Source organism: Tachypleus tridentatus, chromosome 4 (genome assembly GCF_004210375.1).
Source record: "Tachypleus tridentatus isolate NWPU-2018 chromosome 4, ASM421037v1, whole genome shotgun sequence".
Taxonomy (NCBI): domain Eukaryota; kingdom Metazoa; phylum Arthropoda; class Merostomata; order Xiphosura; family Limulidae; genus Tachypleus; species Tachypleus tridentatus.
In genome coordinates, this window is record NC_134828.1 from 30,417,297 (window position 1) to 30,440,113 (window position 22,817).

At 37.7% G+C, this 22,817-nt stretch overlaps 3 protein-coding genes across 15 annotated transcripts in view; 2 read left to right on the forward strand and 1 right to left on the reverse strand.

The window, feature by feature from the left end:
* The window catches only part of LOC143248785 (uncharacterized), a 32,618-nt gene extending 22,092 nt beyond the window's left edge, over positions 1-10,526 (forward strand). The window contains exons 1-5 of one of the 7 annotated variants that reach the window (XM_076497512.1): positions 2,758-3,449; positions 8,142-8,230; positions 8,391-8,552; positions 8,667-8,766; positions 9,357-10,526. In XM_076497512.1, the coding sequence (XP_076353627.1) occupies positions 9,580-10,125 (546 nt within the window). In that variant the 5' untranslated portion in view covers positions 2,758-3,449; positions 8,142-8,230; positions 8,391-8,552; positions 8,667-8,766; positions 9,357-9,579 and the 3' untranslated portion in view covers positions 10,126-10,526. Of the gene's footprint in view, positions 1-2,087; positions 3,450-8,141; positions 8,231-8,259; positions 8,553-8,666; positions 8,767-9,356 lie in introns of those variants that run through there. The other 6 variants (XM_076497518.1, XM_076497516.1, XM_076497514.1 and 3 more) reach the window with 6 other exon arrangements.
* LOC143248784 (uncharacterized) overlaps positions 1-22,817 on the reverse strand; it is a 100,770-nt gene that overhangs the window by 41,030 nt on the left and 36,923 nt on the right. The gene's annotated exons all lie outside the window — the stretch shown is intronic.
* On the forward strand, positions 5,183-6,646 carry LOC143249980 (uncharacterized). Its single transcript, XM_076500615.1, has one exon. The coding sequence runs from the start codon at positions 5,522-5,524 to the stop codon at positions 6,644-6,646; it is 1,125 nt and encodes a 374-aa protein (XP_076356730.1). The 5' UTR covers positions 5,183-5,521.

The following is a 22,817-nucleotide window of genomic DNA, read 5'->3' on the forward strand; positions in this document are numbered from 1 at the left end:
ACTATAATAAAAGTTCACATGGGTTAATATCGCTGAGCGACAGAAAGGATACGCTCACAAAAAAAAAAGACATTTTTTAAAACAGCGCTAAAAATACATAACAGAACAACGAAATGTATATTTCGAGGCACCTCTTATTTGCAGTACAACCTACCAAACAAGTCGCTTACATTTGGCGTTCTTTTTTTATATATTTCTATAAAATTTCCGCCAGTAGCAAAGTTTCATTATTTATATAAATGTATTCATGACATCGTGGTATCGCAAAAACATGTATGTAGCAACAACGTCACATAGAGCTTTTGTACCCAATCGCATTTAAACAAAGAAATAACTAACATTACACTGCGTTTATTTTTACGAAGTTTAAACGGCCCGTTTCTTTTGAAGTGATACAAGTATTGATAATCTTACAATTATCAGATTTAAAAGATGCTGATAAATAAAAACTGAAGTGACCGAATCAAAAGTAGGCTTCACCAACCGGCTCTCGCTACACTCACGCAAAATACACATTGGAGCACGCGCGTGTTACGTAGTTGTTCTAATTCGTGTACCTTCTACTTTCTAAATCATACTTGAACATTAAATATTAAAAACCACTTTCCTCAGGAAACCGAAACTAACGTCGTAGATTGACGCAGGTGGTTTGATTGCCTGTTTTTGTTTCCATAGAAACATTGTTGTAGCTGAGTGTTTGGTTTCCTTTTATACCAAGTTCGATCGACAACAGACCCAAAGGTAGAAAAGGAAGTACATCAATTATCCCCCTGTCGGAATTTCAGCTTGCACCACGTTAAACAGTAAATATTTAAAAAAATAAATAAATAAATATTTGTAATTTTATATTAACTGGCATATCTCCAACTTTGTGTGAGGAAACTTCGGATACTCAAATAATAAACCGTGTACAAGTTCACAACTCATAGGGTTGTGTAATATCTATGTTGTTAAGCGGTAAAAATCAAAAATTAACAATAATATAAATTAACAGATTCATAGAGGTATACCACCATCACTGTATAGTAATTATATATGTAAAAAAACTCATCCTAAGACAGGAGTCCCCAAACTTTTCCAGCAGATGACTCCCCAAAACGTCTGATCCCTTAACATTATTGTGCATTTAATACGGTCCCCGGTTTCGGAATCCTTCTCCTAAGGGTTTGCTTTTACACGATTTAAGAATCCTCCGTTTAAAAAACTTGGGCATTCCAAAAACTTAAACTACTTTACGTTTCTAGTCAATCTATTTTTTTTTTATCAGCGCCAGGCTTATGTTTGAATATATACGAAGAACACACAAGAATGACGTACAAAGTGATAGAAAAAAACCAACTACTAGAGCTGTTGCTAAATATATTATAGGGTTTCCAAGTGCATCTCTACCCTGCAAATACATCAACGCGCGTACACACATTAAATACAGCAAGTAAATTAGAGAAACCAACAAACCAGTGTCTGAGATTAATCACAGGATGCAATATGTTCCCTAGTTGTGTTCCAATCCACATGTTTATTTTATCACCGGCTGTTGATGAGAACAGGGAACAACTTGTGTACTAGTAAACAGATAGGATGTTTCAAAGACAGGATGTTTGTAACGAATGAAATATTGTGCATACATGCACTCTTTATTCTAGGTTTTACATAAAATCGTGAGGATACTGATAGATGTTACAATTAACAAACACGTTTCGTTAGTAATAACGCATCTATCGACGTCATAACGAAGAGAAACTGTAATATAACGTTTTATAAATATGGTATTTATCTACACATCATTGGAAGGCCTACAACTTGGGATTAACATCATATAAATTTTTGTTTTTCTTTCAGACATTACTTTAAATATTTCCATTTCGGGTTAAAATTCAGAAACGTGCAAAAATAACATTTCAGATCGACTTTGTCTTTTTTGTCTCTAACTACCGAGGAGGCCCTTCGTACGATACCAGAACTCGAAAGTTAGGCTGGCCAGCAGAGTCAATAGTTTTTCTCAAACGTTATACATATAATGAGTATAATACTTTAAAACTAAAAACTGCGAGTTCCAAAAACTGCTTTGCGTGATTTTTCTTTAAAAATTTTGGGGCCTATCGGTTTCTAAATATCTACGTATTATTGGTAGTTGTATATATTTTAAAGTATTCACTACTATTATAAACAAATACCACAAATCACTTTCACATATAGGAAAAAATATATTTTTCTTATTTATGTAAACATGTGCTTCTAATGACACTTAATTCAGTATAGAATTGAACACCGAAATTCAAATAATCAGCATCTGTTATTTTCAATCTGCGATTTATGAGCTGACAAAATAAAAGTTGTTCATTACGACTACCAGGGCATAGTCACGTTTATGTTCTGCTTTAGAGATATCATGGTCGCTGTCAAATTGACTATCTAAAATGTATCAATAAGCAAGATGACTATCATTTTGTAGTCGTGGATATGAAATTGACTATTAAGTAGTAACTAGTCAGTTTGACTACTTCCCAGTCACCTTGACTACTTCATAGCAGCACTGCTATGCTAGTCTTAAGGACAACTACTTTGTGGTCAGGAAGACCAACCCCATAGTCAGCATCAACTCATGAACTGGCACTCTTGATGTTTCTTATAGCATTAAGGTGCAGTTCAAGCAGATGACTGTATACATGCATTTTGTTCCATAAATACAACTGAAACGTGACCAGGGCTAAACTTTGCAAGAATTTATTTATTTACTTTTAATTGGGGAGGGGGGAATAAATTTCTTTCAGACGAAATAAATCCTACCTAAATAAATCTTATTTATCGATCACGACTATTTCTTCACTGTTTTATTTGACAATTGTGTTTTTATTTTGTTGTGTGCGTGTGTTGGAATATTCGAATATGAAATCCAATAATCAATACATTTATTATTACAATCCACAACGATCTAAGTTACGACTGAAATCAGCTTTCTCCACGTGGTTAACACTTGCGCTAACACTACACGTGCGGGAAATGGTCTACTGGTCCGCAGCGCAAATCGAGTACAAATGAAAATCAGCTACATTTGGCGCGAGCGAGACTCTCTCTTTTCCAGAGGGGTGTACAAGGTCGAGTTTATCTGAAGGCGGGAGTTCCTTGTGCAAGGAGGGCTGTAGGTGTTATTTGTGGAGAGAGGTTGATCATTCCTCAAGGTGGCCGAGGGGGGGGATTTTGGGGCTCACATACAGAACACATACACAGGGGGGAGTGAAGACGGTACGGTCCATTCCTCAGCGGCAGCCGAAGGTAGGGATGACACTATAAACCCAAAGGGGACGGGGGAGGGGGAAGTAGAAATCACACACAGCAATATTTTGTCGCACTTTGTAGAATTACTTTGCAGAATTTATAATGACCGAAACTCGTACTGACATTGCACATTTGCCATGCAACCGCGCAGATGACGGAAAGAAGAAATCCAGGTAAATATTAATCGTTTATGTCTTATTTTCCTACACTATGTTTCAATAAAACAATACAAGAATACGAATGTTTAACTTTCTAGATTAGCTGAAGTGAATCCATCCGTATGTTTTTTGTACAACTCGTTATGTGTAAACAAGGATGGTCGCCCGTTACATTGTGTAGGTCTGTACTACTGTAGTCTAGTAGTAGCAGAGTAGGAATATTTATATTTAGGTAATGCTTTGAAGCAAGTATGAAGTCGAAAACATTCCCTAGTCTTAACATCACAAATGCACATACTTGGGATCTTGAATGCATTTCCTGTGGTAGAATCAAAAGCCCGCAATGATCCATGTTGCTGCTCTGTTAAATTTAGTGACAACTACACCGCTGCTAAAAAGATTTGTTACGGTCACCGCTACACAGATGAAAGTTGTATACTCATTAAAAGGGACCTCATCTGTTATTATTTTATAGACCATTGATAATGAAAGATGACATACGATAATACGTAAATAATAAATCCTTATTTTTAATAAATCAGCAGAGCTACAAATGCTAAAGTGTACACACTTTATGAGACGTGTGTATTATGGCGTGATCCACTAACACAGTCAACAATGGAGTTACAAATGAAGGGTGGCGGCAAGACAGATCATATGAAAACAGCGAAAGAGTGAAGCGTATACTGTGTTTAATGTGAGTTTCTTTCATTTAATATTACAAACTACCTAAAAGTCTCTTTAGGTACAAAATGTATTTAAATATTTAAACTCTATACTTTGAAATCGAATGGGGCGAGATAGGAGCCAGCGCCAGGCCGTACACTATGAATAGAAGGCCTGTGATCCTGCAAAATATTCCCCCAACCCCTCTCCCTTCTTTGCTCTTAGGGAACTTTGAGACTTTGGGTCCCTCCCATAATCCATACCACATCCATACCGGTGAGAGAAATGTAAGATCCGGAGGATATTGCATCGAGTTATGAGCAACCGAGTTGTGTAGTTAAAATAATAAAATTGTATACCCTTACGAAAATCGGGGGATACCATGGATCACGCATCAGCATGCGTACGAGTCTGCTGAGATTTCTTTGTGTTCACTCTACAGTCCACAATTCCTTTCGGAATTCTGTCCAATTTGGTGAATATGTTAGTTAGATTGAGGTCTGACCAATGAATGTTTTTGGCCACCACTGGGGGGGGGGGGTTGTGGCAAGAACTTGCAGTTTGAAGCATGTTTCTATTCGCTGGATTGAGGGCAAGTCCGAGGATACACCGTTGGTTCGCGGGCGACCGACACTTGCTAGTTGTTGTCGTTGAAATTTATCATTAAATTTAGTTAAATAAATTATACATTTTATGTTCCAGAATGAAAACCCGTGATATTTATTAATAGACACTGTGAAGTTTGGTAAACTTTGGAGTTAAACATGGCAGAACAGTCAGACGTTTTCAATATTTCCCTTGCATTAAATGTAATTATAAGGTTAGGGATTTTAGCAAGCTTCTTTCACATTTGTCTTTGGTTCATGAGCACGAGCCTGGATTTTTTTGTCCCATGTGGGGTTAATGGATGTGAAAGACCATCCCAAAGCATCAGATGTTTGAAAAGACAAATAAAAAGCATGGATGGTTTGCTACTACCAGTATGCATGATAATGAAGCTGGTGGTTAATGTGCCGAGTACTTTATGTAACAGAGGTATAAAAACTGACAGTGATGAGGCAGTTGATGGTAATAAGCAAATGGTTGTCACAGACAAGATAAGAACCTTAGTTAAAACAATTCTGCAGCTGCGTGAAAATGGAAAAAAAAAAATATTTACAAAACAAGTAATTTTTGAAATTTGTCCTGTTCTATTATGGTTGCCAAAGATGAACATTTATTCCAAACCATAAAAGAACATTGATCTGTGAGAAATAGTATAGTTGCAGTGATGGAAGCTTGCAAGAAGGAAAGTATTTCATTCCATGATTGAAAATTTCACTGACCACAATAATTTCTAGCCTTACACTGAAGATAATTTGTCATTTGTAAAACCTGTTGAGTATGACCTGGGAATTGCTGGTGATGGGAAACATGATACAATGCAGTATGTTTCTTTATTAGATACTCTGAAGTGTTTGCTTAAACATGATGATATTTTTCGCCAGGTTGTTTATTCTCGCCATTCAGCTGATGATTGTCTTAGAGATGTCGTTGATGGTGAACATTTCAAAAACCATCCATTCTGGCAAGAAACTCCCCTTGCCCTTCAAATCATTCTCTATTTTGATGAGTTTATAGCTGTGAACCAGGCTGGAATGCGAGCTCCTGCTTACAAATATGCTGCTTTCTACTATCAGTTAGGCAATATTGAACCTGCTTTGAGATCTCAGTTTCATTGTATATTCTTAGCAATCTTGGTGAAGAACAAAATTGTAAAAAAACATGGTCTAAATACAGTGATGAGACCTTTGATTGAAGAACTATCTGTTCTTGAAAACATTGGTATTGACATTGTCAAACCAAAGGGAACATTCAAATTCAGAGGTGCACCTCTTGTTGTTGCCGATAATTTGGAAAGCCATGCCATTGGAGGGTTTCTTGAATCATTTTCTGCTCTCAGATCATGTAGATTCTGCACGGTAACTCGGGATGAATTAAAAAAGTTGATTGATATTTCAAAATGTCCAGAGAAATCTATTGCATCCTATAATTACCAAGTTGCAATGGTGGAAACTGAACCGACTTTGTCAAGTACATATGGGGTTAAAAAAAAAAGATCGCCGCTGAACGTTCTGCAGCAATTTCATGTGGCAAATGCTCTACCGCCTGATATATTATATGACCTTTTTGAATTTGGCTTGGTGTCAGAAAGTTTAGTTTTACTCATAGATCAGTATGTCTTGTCTGGATACTTCAGCCTTCAGTACCTTGCAGGCAGGGTGAAGGAGTTCCACTACAAAGGAACTGATAAAATCAATAGGCCCGAGTTTGTTATTTTGAGAGGGTCTGTACACATTAAGCAAAAAGCTGTGCAAGGTTGGTGTCTCTTAAGGTTATATCCATTACTGGTGGGTGATGCAGTGCCAGAAGGCAACCACAAATGGAAAGTTCTGTTAGCTCTACTGAATATAGAAGAATTTATAATGTGTCCATCAATGTCATGTGCAAGCATTGAATTCTTAAATGATGTGATACAACAGTTCCATTATCTTTATGAAAAATAATTTCCAAACAAAACTCTCAAGCCAAAGAGACATTTTACTTTGCATTACCCAGAGATAACCCACAGATTTGGGCCACAGAGAAAAGTGTGGACCATGAGATTTGAGGCCATAGTTTATCGTTGATGTTTCAAGACGTACCAAAAACAGGAGGAATCTAGCCAAAACAATGGCAATGAGACGCCAGTATAAACTCCGTTCACATTTTAAAAGCAATGGATTTCTTGGAATAGATGCCTTTGACCTGATTAATCCTGTCAGATTGCCTGTGAATTCACTCGGAAAAGAACGAAACCTTGTCAATGCATTTGTTGGGGAAGGGGATTTTTGTCAGTAAAGCATCAGGTTGTACAGTTAACTGCCTCACATACAACACAGGGACAATGGTTGTCAGTAGCTATGAATTTGACAGTCTTCAATTTTCTTCAGTGACTGTTGCTTTGTTCTTTGGGGAAACTTTTTATGTATTGTCAAAGATACCAAACTGTTGATTATCACAGGCATCTTCATGTTTACATTGTACAGCCAATGAGAAGCTATGAAATCCTGAGCATTCCAGATCTTTGTGATCATTACCCATTGCCTTGTTATGTGAACAAAGGTGAAAATACGATCATCCTACATCACTACGTTCGTGGCGACTGAATAATGACAAATTTTAAACAGAACTCGGTAATCAGTAATAAATTTTAATCTATTTTATGTAAATTGGTGTGTACCTTCCAGTGACAAATTTTATCAAAAGACTTGACATATTTTATGAAAATTTGTTTGCCTTTTTGTGACAAATTTCATTAACATTTTCAAACAGAGAGAACTTGTGTCATATTAATATGTATCATGCATATTTACACCAAAATCAACACTATCATCACCATCTATTAAGGCCAGACTACTTATATTTGCTTTCACCTTTTAAAGGCTACTATTTGTTAGGGAAAAAAAACTAAATTAATTATTTAACTGATTTATTACCAGTACTGCTGATGTTAAATTTATGGAAATTTAATATATCATTTTGGTGTTTTGTAGTTGTTCTTCAATGACAACTGTTCTGCATGTGTATACATATAAATCATTTTTCGTCAGTACCATACTTTGAGATTCCAGAGAGATGGCTTTATCCTTCCACATTACCTACAATTGATGTAGATGCTACCAACTTGTCAGCTCAAGTGTACATGGAAGACTGGCAGGATTGGGTGGATGTTCAATGGTCTAACCTTCCAAAACCACGAGCAAAGTTGCGTGTTTCACTGGTGTCTAATGCTGAGGCCTCTGACGGAGAGATAGCTATTGTGATAAGTCATTTGTAAGAATGCGCAACCCATTTAAATTTGAGTGATTATAATCGTTTTTGTAGTCATTGGAAATCACTCTGCGGAAACTTTATTCCAAAGAAAAGAAGTAAAATTGTTCAGTATACATTATTCAACATTAATTAATTTATTAATTTTTATTACAAATTTAGACCCATTAAAAATTTATTTTTGACCAGAATCCACCGAACCCTGAAGTGCCTTCAAGCAAGCAGAGTGCATCTTCACCCGGTCTCAGTACTGAACAAATTCAGTCCATATCATCATGGTAAGATATGTCCTAATGAATGTCAAACAGATCTTTCAATCTGTTGGTGAAATAGTTTCATCTTTCACTTGAAACAATTAGGCCTTAGTTAGTATTTCATTGCAATCAGTCAACCCCAATTTGTAAGTGTTTTGAACTATTTGATATTTTCTTTGGTCAGCATCTTAGCATTCAAGCCTTGGCCAGTACCCTTTTAGCTGGAAAATTTGTCAAGTTTGCCTAGCTCTACTGCTTTTCTGTTATCGCAAGGAAAGCCTGTTGGGAAAGAAGGTCGCTTCCATTTACTGGATGCAGTCTACACTGAGGTTTCCAACTATACCTTGTAAGTGCTGTGCAGTGAATACCATGTGTACCATTTCTGATTACAAGCGTGCAATTATATCTCTTTAGATGTCTTCATCTGTACTTGATAGCCTGCCCAACCTCTATTTTCCAGATATCCCACTTCAAGGCAGTATGACCAAGTAGTGGATGACATATTTAAGCGCTACCCTCAGCTGTCAAATGCCCTAAATCTAACACCCCAAGGTGTTCGTGTAAGTACTATCCACATGTGCATTATGTTTGTTGTGAAATATATTTTCATCACAAATATATTCTTTTATCTATACATTTGACTTCATGAGCCCAATGACATTCGTCCTAAAATGCACAACAGGAATGACCACTTGGTAAGGGTGTAAATGTATTCCGCAATAAATATGTTCATTAGTTACAAAATAAATTAAATGGCATTTTCGTGTGTTGTATAATATTAGGGAAGAAACAAGTGAAAATTTTGTGGGAAGTTATATTTTTTAAAGTACACACAAGTAGATATATCTACCAAGGAGGGGTTGTGAAAAATACCATTATGATACTATGAAATACTTGTTTTGTTTGTATACGGATGTAACATGACTCAACTAATGAAACTCAACAAATTTGACGCTAAAGAGAATACATTGTCAAGATGAACTCGTACAACTGATTTATTAACCAGTATGTTTATGACTTTCAGTTTATCAGATTAAACCTGAAAAAATGCCAAAAGTTGTTTAAAAGAAATACTGTTTAAAATAAATATAGTTACACCAGGGCAGGTTTGTTATTCATTCTCAATAGAACTAATTCTGTCTAACTGCAGGAGCTGTGAGGGATGAGGCTTCGTCAGAGATTCCAGAATAATAGAAAGCGGAAGAATTCATCATTACCTATAGTCCAAGAAAGAAAGAAAAAAGACGAAAACTGCAACAGATGAAACCCCATCTCCAAACTACATCTCAGAACAGAGGCTATATGGATTAAAGCAATACTTGTGTGAAAAGCCAGTTGGGGAGAATGAAACTTCTACCAAAAAAACACAAGGAATGGATGAAAACTCGTCTGCATTGCAAAAAAAGGGTGATCTTTGTAAAGTGGACTTGCTTATGGACAAAACTCTGCATGGTCGTAGGAAACTGGTCATTGTCAACACTCCTGTCAATGAATTTATAGAGAATTATCCTTTCCTTGTGGCATCACCAGCACAGCTATTGAATGAATTTAAGCGGCTAGGAAATGATGAAAAAAAAGGGGTGTCCAACTTTTTCTCTCAGTACAAGGACTCAGTAAATTCTTACCTGCAGGACAGAAAAATATCACCCGGAAATAATCCATTGCTAGCAATTCTTATGAAACAGTCCTCACACATGCCTGATGTTACATATAGTATTGCCATTCTTGGTATCCCTTTTCTTCTAAAAGAAAGTGAAAGTATCATGGTGGGTACTGAAGTTAGGGAACCTGCTGAGAGTGGTATATACATTCAATTTGGTCAATTTCTCAGTTTTGTGATCAGGAATTCAAACTATATGTTGATGGTTTTGATATTTGTGCCACTGAAGATTTTGTGGAAGCATTCACTATGTGTGTAGGGAGGTTTTGTATTTTCAACTTTGCATTTCCAACAAAACTCAAGAGTTGTTCTGAAGCTCTATGATGAGTCCAGGAAAATTACCGAATCTGATAAAGATGCAGACAGATGTGTTCTTCAGTTGCTTGATCTCTTGAATGTCAAAAAACATAGCAGCGGGAAATCTGTCAAAACGTCAAAAGGTAAAGGAAGAAGAAAGTGTTCAAAGCCGTAAGGTTAAATTAGATCTGGTAATAGTAACTTGTCAAGTGTATTTGATCCAGGGTGAATTTTCAAAAAACAAGTGTAAAGTTCAGTTGTTTATTTTCAAATTGTTGCTGCATTTTGAGTTTTATTTTGGTACATGTATATTGATGTACACTTGTGTTCAGTTTGAAATAAAAATGGTGCTGCTAAAATGCATTTTACATTTTTCAGGATGGTTGCAGGTTACTGGGACTTAGGTTGAATCATCAGATGGCTGCGGGGTTGACTGCTCAGTGATGGTTCTGCTGACCACAACTGACTGAAGATGGTCTCTTTGCCTAACAGTGACATTGCAGAGGTGGTCCTGACCGAGTCAACATGAATTATATTCCATGGCCGTTGGATAGTCATAATGACAACAGTCCATTATTAATGGATGGTCATAATGACAACCGCTCCTTGGAAGAATAGAGTCACACTGACTATGTCTTAACTACTCTGTAGTGGTTTGCAGGTAGGCAATGAGACTGGTCAAGTAGTCAGCATTGGTCAGAATAACTACCAAACGAGTCATAACGAGTATCATAGAGCAGTCAAATTTATTACCTACCAGGTATCCCTGCCACCATCACCTGACTATTTTCCGACTAAACAATAGTAAAAATGACTAATATTTAATAGTCATATTAGGTAGTCATCGATTTTAGCGACAACTTGGAGACTTTTGAGGCACCGCTTGACTACCTGATTTACTATTCAAAAGTAGTCCGCCTTGACTAGTTCTTATTTTTAGTGGAACAACTCGGCCAGAGGCGTAACGTTTCCTAATTTAGAAATGCTGACCAGAGAATGAGCAACCAGTTAGTAACACGTGACAAACACAGCTACTCTTAATCAAGTGAAACATCAAGATTGCCATTTTTACAACTTGTCTACAGAAGGAAAATGCGAAGCGTTTCAACAGATTATATGAGATTATCAACAAATGGGCCACAGCTGGTCCAAGTGGTTATTTTCACTTCTTCAGAGAATACAGATTTACGAATAGGTTATTTTATACACAATAAGTTACTGATAAGCTACAATCACGTGCCTTTTAAATAGTATCATATTCAAAGAGGTGTGAACCATCTCCCATGATAAACGTCAATCAATAGATGATAAATAATGGAACAAGTAAATATCTAAGTGGATAATTAGCAAGCATGGTTATCCATTCAAGACGAGTTTTAAGAAAACAATATTATATAAGCTGTAACTCAGTGATACATTGCCATTGAAACTACTAACGAAAACAATGACGTAAGCATTATAAACCTAATTTTGGTTAATTGTTGTATTGATCAAATAAACAATGAAAAATTTTCCCGATAGAAAAGATAGACAAGATTTCACGAAAAGTTACAGAAAATGACCAGATAAATAGGTAACATGAAGAAAAATAAATATCACCCTGTTAACAAACACCCCAGTTACTCTAGCTTGTATCACAATCACGTATGGCACAGAGAACAGATAGCCCTCGAGTAGCTTTGTGCGAAATTCAAAACAATTATTACACAGAGAATAGCACTCTTATGTACGTAAGCTTTTAATTACCTTAAACATGGATCATAAAGCTTTGACGTGCAGAAATACAAAGTTTAAACTTAAAATATTTGCCGGTCACCATGGCAAATCATATGTACTGACACATTTTTACCTCGTCATTAAATTACGAATATCAGAAGTACAGAAACATGATGACCAGTTTGTATTTCGTTTCGTCATTATGTAAGGATGACATAAAAGCTTTGAACAACACAATCACTAAATTAACACTCCTACGAAAAGTGGGGCCTAATAGGCCCCAGAGCAACTTGAAAGGTTATTAATATTAGGCTAATAAATTTGTATTTAAATGAAATTGCCATTTCATTTGATTAAATGAAATCAGATCATATTTAATGATCTTTAAATAATATTTAAAGACCAAATTAAATGAAATCAAATGAAATGGCAATTTCATTTAAATACAAATTTATTAGCCTAATATTAATAACCTTTCAAGTTGCTCTGGGGCCTATTAGGCCCCACTTTTCGTAGGAGTGTTAAATAAAACAGAGGCGTCGCTAGGTGTTTAAATTATTCGAGGCTTTAACCCATAGGTGCGGAAATTTTCGGCGTTTCAGTACAATATCTAATTTTAAGACACCGACTGGGGATTCTGAGTACTGTTAAGTAGAACTGAGGCAAGGGTCGGGGTCGCTATTCTCAGCGGTACCTCTGGGTTATGGGACTCAACTTCTAAATAAAGTCGAAGCTATTTGAAATAATGCGTGCAAGTCCATGTAAATTAGAAGGGATGCGATCCGACGGCAGACAGGGAAGGCAGACACTGACTCAATATCATAACTAATATAATGAACCTTTAAATAAAACAACCAATTTTCGTTCTGACCTACGAATGCAATTGTACAAGATATAACTTAAGATTAAAAAAAAACAACAACTTCTATGAATAAAAGAACACTGTGGTACTAAAGCCTAGAACGCCAGCACTATTTACTTCTAACCGTTGTCTAAACGAACATGATGCTGTGCTTAACTAGTTTTACTCACGTTATCCTTTGTTCCTGGGAATATCTCTACCTTAGAATACAAGAATCTTGTGTCATAAAGACAAGAAAACCAGCTCTTAACAAGATAAGTGTGCAATCACTGAAATTATAATCGTCAAAACGTAAAAAATAAAAATAAACGAAGGTGAACTTGATTACCTCAACTGAGAATTGTTTCGGAGGATCCAACTCCTTGTTAGTGACATCCGACCAGGACAAATGGAGAAATAAGAACGGGACTTTGCAGTAATGGTTATTTTATGTATGGTGAATGAGGTGAGTATTTATTTCAGTAAAGCTATTGAAATATAATTTGACTGTGGTGAGAAAAGGACAACTCATAACACGCACTCATATAGGTTGAATGTGACGAGTCAAGAGCAGCTCAAACAACATATCCACAAGTGCTTTGTAAACAAAACAGCGTTGGTTCTTTATCAGGGGTGTGAAATATCGAAGCCTCTAAAAAACAACAACCAACAATAACGATGCACACTGACTAAAATTCTTCGTAATGGTTATACTGGCGAGATTGTCCATCAAAATGACTTAGTTTTAGATGGACATGTGAAATGTGAGTTTACTACTTTTTATCGATTCTGATATGATCATTAACATACAACGTAAGACTTATTTTCATATAACACTCCAATTAGGACCATTTGAGAGCTTTTGGACTGGTATTGGGAATTATGTTACTGGCTTTTTACTACTTCATTATAAGTGCAAAGAAGCAGTGACAACAGACGTCTAAAAAAGGAATTGCTGGGATCTATAATATTGAATAAGTATGTTGTATTTATAGGAGTATTTCAGATGAGGTTCTAATATACATTATCTAACCTGATAAAACTGGTTCCCATTACGTAAAATTGTTCATTTCTTGAAGACCAATTTCCTAATAGAGGACGCGGAAAAGTTTGTTATAAACTAAATCATCTACAATAATCAGAGGGAAGATATTTAACATCACTAACGTATATTCTTTCCATCTAGGAAATATCTTTTGAAACGAGGACTATCACTAACAATTTGGAAATTATACATGAAACCCAGATTCATATAAACGATTTCCATAAACCTGAGTCTAGTATATTTCACTAACTTGTTGCCGGTGAAGGTTGGAAGTAATATACATACTAAATTGTCTTCTTACATAGAAATCTAATTGTTCTATGGTGTTTATGAGAGTCATAAAACAGGTATAATACAAATATCGATACACAAAAAATAAACAATAGTACAATATCCTTTGATAGATTGTTTGGTCAGAGTATTCATGATGAAACTTTGTGAAATAGACGGCAACTGCCTCCTGTGGAGACACAACTGTAGAGAACGACGTTTCGAAAGCCTTATGTCTGACCTGAAGACGAAAAACTTTCGAAACGTCGTCTTCTTCACTTGTGCCTCCACAACAGGCAGTTGCCGTCCATTCTACAACGTTTCAGTATAATATCCCGTTCCGATCCTTGAATTAGGATAATCAGTTCTTCCTCTATCGAATATAATAAAAATATATAAAAAGCTAAGAATAATCCAACAACAGGTGGTAAAACGGGTAGTGTTAGAAAATAATAATCGTTATATGAATTTTGCTTTTCGTGGAAAAACCTTAAATCATTATTTCAGTTCTTAAACAGTAAGTAGAAACAATATGCACATCGGTCGATTTAAAATTGTTTCATTGAGCTCAAAAAGATAAAAATGAAGGACTTTTGTTTTTCAGTCATTGAACGTTAACCTGTTCGAGAGAATATCACCCGTCAATTAATATTCAACATATTTTTGAATATTTATACCCAGCTTTATCAAAATAATATTGTTAAGAACTTCGTCGTTGTCTTCTAGTCTTTAAGGGTGGGTTATGGGTTGGGGTTTCGTGACGGAAGAAATGCAACAAGAGACTTTAAAGGCCTCGTAAGGTCTGTAAACCCACTGGCCCATATTAAACTTCTATAAATTCAGTAACATTGTCGCCTCTTCGCTATAGTATTATATTGCTTTTCCGACACCCAACGTCTTATTACCTTATCAACATTAACTTAAATAGTACATGGGTGTAGTTATCGGTTGGACTGTACACTTTTAAGATCCAATTTACTTTAACGCGCCCAAGTACTAAACGTCTGGACAGAATTAACATTTTAGCTCAATAAACATTGATTATTGAACTCTATCCGCATGGAAATAGAAAGAAATGCGAGGGCTGAAACTGCCTCAAAAATTTGCATTAGCGACCTCTGCCCTGTCACCCACGAACGAACCCGGCGAACTAAACTTTCTATTAAAGGTGGTTCATTTCCTGAATATTAAACGCATGCCCATAAGATGTAGCTCCCTCATTTCTCGTTTTTTTAATTATCTAGCCCACCTCAGCAACTTATGTTAGGGATTTAATACTAATTACAGGCGTACACTTAAATTAGTTAAACGCAAGGTCTCGCTCGCACGTGCCATGAATCAATGTTACATAATAAAAATTAAACACTACAGTCTTAGTCTATTGGGTTTGCACACGCACACGAATAAAACAGCTCATGTACCTGTTTTCAATTACTAATTTATTTTATGATACAAAATGTGTAAGATGTACTAACCTTAATGAAATAGATGATTATGACAAATAAATAAGATATAAATTCATTATATTTATAAACTTACAAAATGAAAATTACGAACTGAGTTGTGTTTATAGAAAAGTTTCTAAAGCTTCCCTCCCGTCTCTAATTTTGAGCTTCTGACCAGAGGAATAGCATCCTACCACCCACACTAATGGATCGACTATTACTTTTAGAGCGCACACACAATTTAATATGCGCGAAATATTTTGTGGTAACAGATATTTGAATTCACTAGCTTAGAAATCCATATCTCTAAAACATGACCAACCAGCACTCTGTGTAAAATAATTTCATGACTACCATGCAATACCAAAACATTTCTCCACGTGCTTCTATCATAATGTTCTACCCCGTTTGCTTCAGATGATTTTTGTTGTATGATCGTCCTATGAGTCGTGTTTTTGCAGGAATGAATGGCATAATTGATAAAACTTGTTTGTACTCATCAGCAGTCAGGGTGCCATCAATTTTGATTAGTTTGCCGACACTGTTGGCTGAAGTACAGTTGACAGTATGAATAAGTAGAGAAACGCGAAGTTGATAAAATAAATTAGTTTTATTTGAGGGGGTAACACCTCTAAAATATCTGATAATAATTAGCCAAGTTAATAAATTATTACCATGGCTCGTCAATTATTACTAAAGTTTTTAAAGGCATTTTTTTTCTCTAAAAGTATAATTTATGACACTGTAAATGGCCGAACTATTGGAACTTAAATTCGCCAGTAAAGAGCACATATCTCCATCTTTTCTCATCTAACTGTTTGTGGTCCACTTCAACTTTTCAGTTGGTTGGTTTGGCGTTTTATGGCGTAAAGCAAGACTATCTGCGCCAAACATCCAGTAGCAAGCTAAATTCAAGTAAAATTATTATAATTTATAAAACGAAATTAAGAGAAAGCAAAGTTAAAAAAAAACAAACCATATATAGCATAAAACCAATGTTTACATCTAGTCTACAACGTCAAGAGAAAAACTACAGTAATACAAGTTGTAAAGGACTTTCTATAGCGTAATTGTAATTAATTATCATAACTCGCCACGAAGACTAACAGGTAAGTACAATAACCACCGTCAGTTGGTTGGTTGGTTGGTTGATTTAGTGTTTTATTGCAAAAAGCAGCTAGGCTATCTGCGCCAAACGTCCGGTAAAAAGGTAAAAGTAAAGTAAATGTAGTAAAGTTCATAAAAGGAAATGAAGGTAAAACAAAGTTAAAAAACAAACCATAAATAGCATAAAACCAATGTTTACATCTAGTCTTCAACGTTAAGAGAAGAACTACAGTGATACAAGTTGTAAAGGATTTTCTAGCATAATTGTAATTATCATAACTCACCAGGAAGATTAATAGATAAGTTCAAAAACCACCGTCAGTCACCTGAAGTTGACCTTTCTAGTCCTGGTTTTGAATTATTTGACGTTATGGCCATTTTCTAATTTCAAATCAAACTAGATGTACTTTAATTCTTAAAAAAGAAATCACATTTAAAAAGGTCTAATGTATAAATTAAAAACTTAAATAGCATTAAAAAGGTTCTTAGCCTTTAAAAAACTAAAACCATTTCCAAGGTGGGTAGTGTCACCATCGCCAATAAAACTGTAACGTTATGGATAAATCGTGGGACAAAACTTGTTTAAAATGGTGCTGTCGTTGAGTCGTAACGACGGCAAGACTATAAAATGTGGCTTATTGTGACCTGAGCGTTACACAGACAACACAATGGTGCATCAGTCCCACATGAAAGAAACGATGAGTTAAAAACTGACCAATTCGTAGTCTAGTTCAGATAACGTCTTTCCGATCCTTAAGGAAACAAGACAGCCATAGTTCAATAGACGGTTTTATTTGGAAAAGCTTGTTTTCACGTTGCTCACTCTAAGTCGACTGCATACTGGCACGGAGCCGAGCCTTTAATACCGAACCACAGTCTATGTATGGAACAGGCACAGTAGTGTTAGTGCCAGAGCAGAAAGATTTAGCTGCGGTGTTGATGAGCCAGTTCCCGCGATTACCAACGTGGCCTGGAATCCAGAAAAACTGGATAGAAGTAGACATTAAAGAGAAATGTGCCAGTCAGTTTTGAATATCAGCGAGAACAGGGTGGGAACAAACGTGACCAGTAGAGAACTAAGTGAGTCAGTATAAAACTATAAATAGTGCAGTTGGAGTACTGCTTAGCTTCTATCTGATCCAGGGCAAGAGAAATGGTGCACAGTTCAGTAGTAAACACAGAAAATGTAGAAGGGCGTCTGTTAGCAGCCACCGAACCACAACAAACCGTGGTAGAGCCCACACAGTCAGATGATTTCAAACCATCTGTATAAATAGGAATGGAAGGATGGTTTGAAAGATGTTCAGCAAATAACAGACAGTATTTCTAATCCGAAGTGTCTGCTTTTCTCAGATGACTTAAAGAACTAGGGACTGTAAGAAGCCATGGTGGGATGGGTTGACCAATGGATACAGCAATGTTATCCAAGGACGGATCCAATTCATCCAACTGCGCCTGAATACGAAGGCCAAAAGGAGCAATGGCAGATTGTCTGTTTTAAAAACGTATGGCCCACCGAGGAAGGAAAACACAACCCTAGGTGGGATGCTGTGGCAAAGATAGAAGTTTTGAAGCATGCAGTAAAGACAGTTGTAAACGATGGAGGTGTAGTGGAGGTTCATGAGACTGTGTAGAAGCTCTGAACTGGAGAATTTCAGAAAGCCTCAATGCAGAGCCGAAGTCCCTAATGATGAATGGAGTCCTGCATCTTCAAGGCCGATGTCCTGGCAGAGCCATAGACCAGTGACCCATATTCTAGTTTTGATTGAATAAGAGCACGATATATCTTTAGCATAGAACATCGATCCGCTCTCCAAGTGGTGGAAGAGAGGACATTGAAGATCTTCACTGCTCTTGTTCATTTGACTCGTAGCTGCTTGATGGGTGGTATAAATGTTAGCTTACGGTCAAAGATAAACTCCAAGAACTTTGTCTCAGGGACCACGGGTAGCACAACTTCACCAATACAGAGTTCAGGATCAGGGTGGATATCCCATTGGCAGCAAAAGTGCATGCAAACGGTTTTAGAGAGAGAGAGAGAGAGAGAGAAGTTAAAGCCGTTTGCTGTGGTCCACCTCAGTAAACGATTAAAAGCAGTCGGCAAGCCACTCAATATACCTCATGTTTGACGACTGACATGAGATGTGAACGTCATTGACATACAGCCCATTTGCATCGCTAAGAGGGAGTTGTTCAATGATGGCATTAATCTTTATACTGAAAAGTGTGACACTCAAAACACAGCCCCGAGGGAATCCAAATTCATCCAGAAAACAACAGAAAAGTGTCGAACCCACACAAACTTGGAATCGTCTGTCAATTGAAAAACTTTTAATAAAAATGGGCAAATGACCACAAAACCCATATATAAATGCCATACCTCCATGTTGTATCATAAGCTTTCTCAATGTCAAAGAATATTCATACAATATGTTGTCATTTCAAAAAAGCTACTCTGATTAATGTTTGAAATCAAATCAAGTCGTCCATGGAAAACACTGTCGTTGGAACTCACACTGGGTGGGCGAGAGGAGGTTGTTTGATTCTAGGAACCAAACAAGACGAGCATTAACCATCATCTCTAAGATCTTACAGAGACAGCTCGTCAAAGCAACTGGACAGTCGTTTGAAAGAATCTTGGGATCCTTCCCAGGCTTAGAGAAAGGTAGGACAATAGCCTCGTGCCAGGCATCAGGAAAAACATTCTCCTACCAGATCCAGTTAAAACCAATCAGAAGAATAGCAAAAGATAGATGGCACAGCATTTCATAGTGAACATCGTCAGGTCTGAATTATGTACTGCCAGATTGATGAAGGGCCAGTTTGAGTTCCACCAGTGTAAAGGGACGATTATAGTCACGGAGACAATCAGCTTGATAGGAAAGAGGTGATGGCTCTGCCCGAGTCTTGATGACTAAGAAAGTGGAGGAAGAAGCAGAAGTACTAAATAACTGGCAAAAGCTTTCACCTAGAGTATCAGCGATGTTCTGGGTATCAGTTACTTGCTGGCCATCAAAGAGCAGGATCAAGAGGGAGACAAAATTATACTGCCCACTGACCTTTCGAATCTTGTCCCATATGACTTTGGAATTGGTGGTAGAAGATATGCTGGTTGTAAACTTAATCCAACATTCCTTCTGGTTTTGACGTCTTACCCACCGAGCATGTGCATGGGTCTGCTGGCAAGTGATGCAGTGTGAGTGTGGGATACCTATGAAAAGCATCCCAGGCCTGTTTTTGAGCCTTCCATATGGCAGGCAGAATTCCACCACAGATGAGGATATCGTGGAAAACGTGTTGAGGTTTTAGAAATACATTGAGTAGCTGCCTGTATAATACAGTCAGTTATTAATGCCATACAGTCGTCTACTGATGGCTTGCAGACAATGGCAGGATCAAATTCTGTGAGAGCAGTGAAAGAAGGCTAGTTTGCTTGATTCAGCTTCCACCGGGTCACGCGGGTCGGGTGGCACGGACCACGGCCATTCTTTCTCAAAATTATAGGAAAATGATCCCTGCCTCGTGGATTATTGTCAACCATCCATGAAAAGTGAGAGAATAGAGAAGGGGAGCAAATTGAAAGATCAGTAGCAGTAAAGGACTGACTAGGTGCGTGAAAATAAGTAGAAGAACCGCTATTGAAAAGAGAAAGGTTGTAATCAGAGAGCATAAGCTCTATAGAGCGACCCCCTTCCATCAATATCAGCAATTTCCCAGAGGAGACAATATTCATTAAAGTCCCCAGGATTAAAAAAGGGAGACGGCAACTGTTTAATACGAGCATCAAAGTCTGATTGATCATAGGTCTCTCCAGGCAGCAGTTAGAGAGAACAAACAGTGATGGTACAACCTAAGGAAACACGGATGGCTATGGCTTCCAAGGGTGTGTCAAGTGGCAACGACAGGGTGGGCACATGCTGGTCAACCAATAGTGCTTCGCCTCCATGCACTCGTCCATCACACAACTTGTCACTTCTGTACAAAGAAGACTGCCAAAAGGTGACTATATTAGCAGGTTTCAGGAATGTTTCCTGTAAGGAAAGACATACAGGATGGTAGGAAACAATCAATGCTTTGATGTCATCCAGATTAGAAGGTAAACCTCGACAGTTCAAATGTATCAAAGTGGCCATATTTATTTATGTGTAGGCGAATTGGGTGGAGAACCCTTCTGTTTAAGACCACGTCTTTATTTTCTTTATTCAAGAGAGGTCTGTCGACCTCCATTAGGTCGATTGCATAGGTCTTTGTCATTGGAAGAGGATTCCAGCAACTGAGGACGTAAAAGAATGATCGTTTTGCATCTTGGGATGGGAGAAGATGTACTCGAGAAATATTCGAACCCAGAATCCAGGAAGTGGATCTTGGGATTTGCTGGAATGTACATAAGGGATAGAGATGGGTGTTGAAGTTGATTCATCAACTTTTTTTTAACCATGAAGGTCCAAAGATTTTTGATTTTTTTGAAAACGGTTCTTTTGTAGGCACAGATAGATCTTTCTGCACTCCCACTGTAGTAGTGGAACAAAGTGCAGCAGCACACGTCTGAGGTGAAGTGGTGGACAGCAACTTTCGAGCCTCAGGGTAAGTAATGTTTTGAATCATTTTCAAACGCTGCACCTCTTTTTCTTCCAAGTATTTAGGGCAAGAATGAAAGTAGGACGGGTGAGTGTCATTGCAACTGACGCAATGAAGGTCCGTTTCACACTCGTAGGCATCGTGGTCCTTGCCACCGCAACGAGCACACGTCAAGGAACCACGACATGACGTCTTCGAGTGACTGAACCGCTGACACTGGAAACACGAGGGGGTTTGGAATATATTGCCGTACCCTGCAATTAAGATAACTTACCTTAATGGTGGCATGTGGACGTAGTGATGTAAATGTCAGAACAAGGATATTGGTCGGCATCGTAATTCCATCTTTGTGAGTGGAGATACGCCTCACTGCAGAAACTCCTTGAGTAGAGAGACCAGCGAGAATCTCTGACTCGGAAATGTTCTTCAAATCCTTCTCAACAATAACTCTTCTTGATGAATTCAAAGCAGAATGAAGTGTAACCTCAATAGGAATATCCCCAATCGCCTTTGAATGCAAGAGTTCACTGTGTTGAGATGTGGATACTTCCATCAATATGTCACCAGAGTGAAGCTTCTTTACTGACTTTGGAGAGCCAGCAAGTCCCTCCCTTCTGAATGAAAAAGGGGAATATCTGCCTTAAAGGTTGTCTGAAATAATGTAATGAAAAAACGAGGTACAACAGGAGTTAGAGATGCTGAAGATTGCTGCTCAATCTTCAAGACGTGGTCGTTTACCTATGGATTGTTTTTTCACTATTTTATTTAAGTTTTCATTTGGTTTGTTTGTTTGTTTTGGAATTTCGCACAAAGCTACTCGAGGGCTATCTGTGCTAGCCGTCCCTAATTTAGCAGTGTAAGACTAGAGGGAAGGCAGCTAGTCATCACCACCCACCGCCAACTCTTGGGCTACTCTTTTACCAACAAATAGTGGGATTGACCGTCACATTATAATGCCCCCACGGCTGGGAGGGCGAGCATGTTTGGCGCGACGCGGATGTGAACCCGCGACCCTCAGATTACGAGTCGCACGCCTTAACGCGCTTGGCCATGCCGGGCCGTTTTCATTTGGAGGATCCATAATAAAAAAAAAATGAATATTTCGGTGCTTCCCACCCACCCACTATAGAGCCCTGCAAATTGACGCACTACAATGCCAAACAAGGACACTGCAGCAACGCCAGGGTTTCGTGAGCACTATACCCAAACACCAGCGTCAGATATAATGTCCCCAATACCTGTTGAAAAACACCCAACACTGGTACTTGGTTGACCCTAGCCCAAGTAGACCAGCCGATTGACCCTAGGGGGCCACCCCAAAGCCGTCCGTTTACAGGAATTCAAGGCCAAAGCGGTGAGTTACGGTTGGACCCCTCAACCACCAGAAACCTCTCGTCCTCTTCACAGGTCACCACGCACGGCAAACACGTGGGTGGATATTTAAATCCCAGAGGAGGTAAACTGAAAGAACAGAACCTTCCATGGGATGTCCCCTCACGACGTACAGGAATCCACACTGAGGGGTTCAACTTTTTGGTATAGTTACCCTTATTCAAACAGCGATTTTCTAGCATTTACACATCCATTGAGACCTCTGTGCTAATGTGCACTTTAATGTTCTCGGACTAATATTCACATCTGTGTTTACAACA

What these genes read in the sequence shown, in the direction of transcription:
- LOC143249980 (XM_076500615.1), top strand. Translation starts at nt 5,522, where the DNA reads ATGCAGTATGTTTCTTTATTAGATACTCTGAAGTGTTTGCTTAAACAT.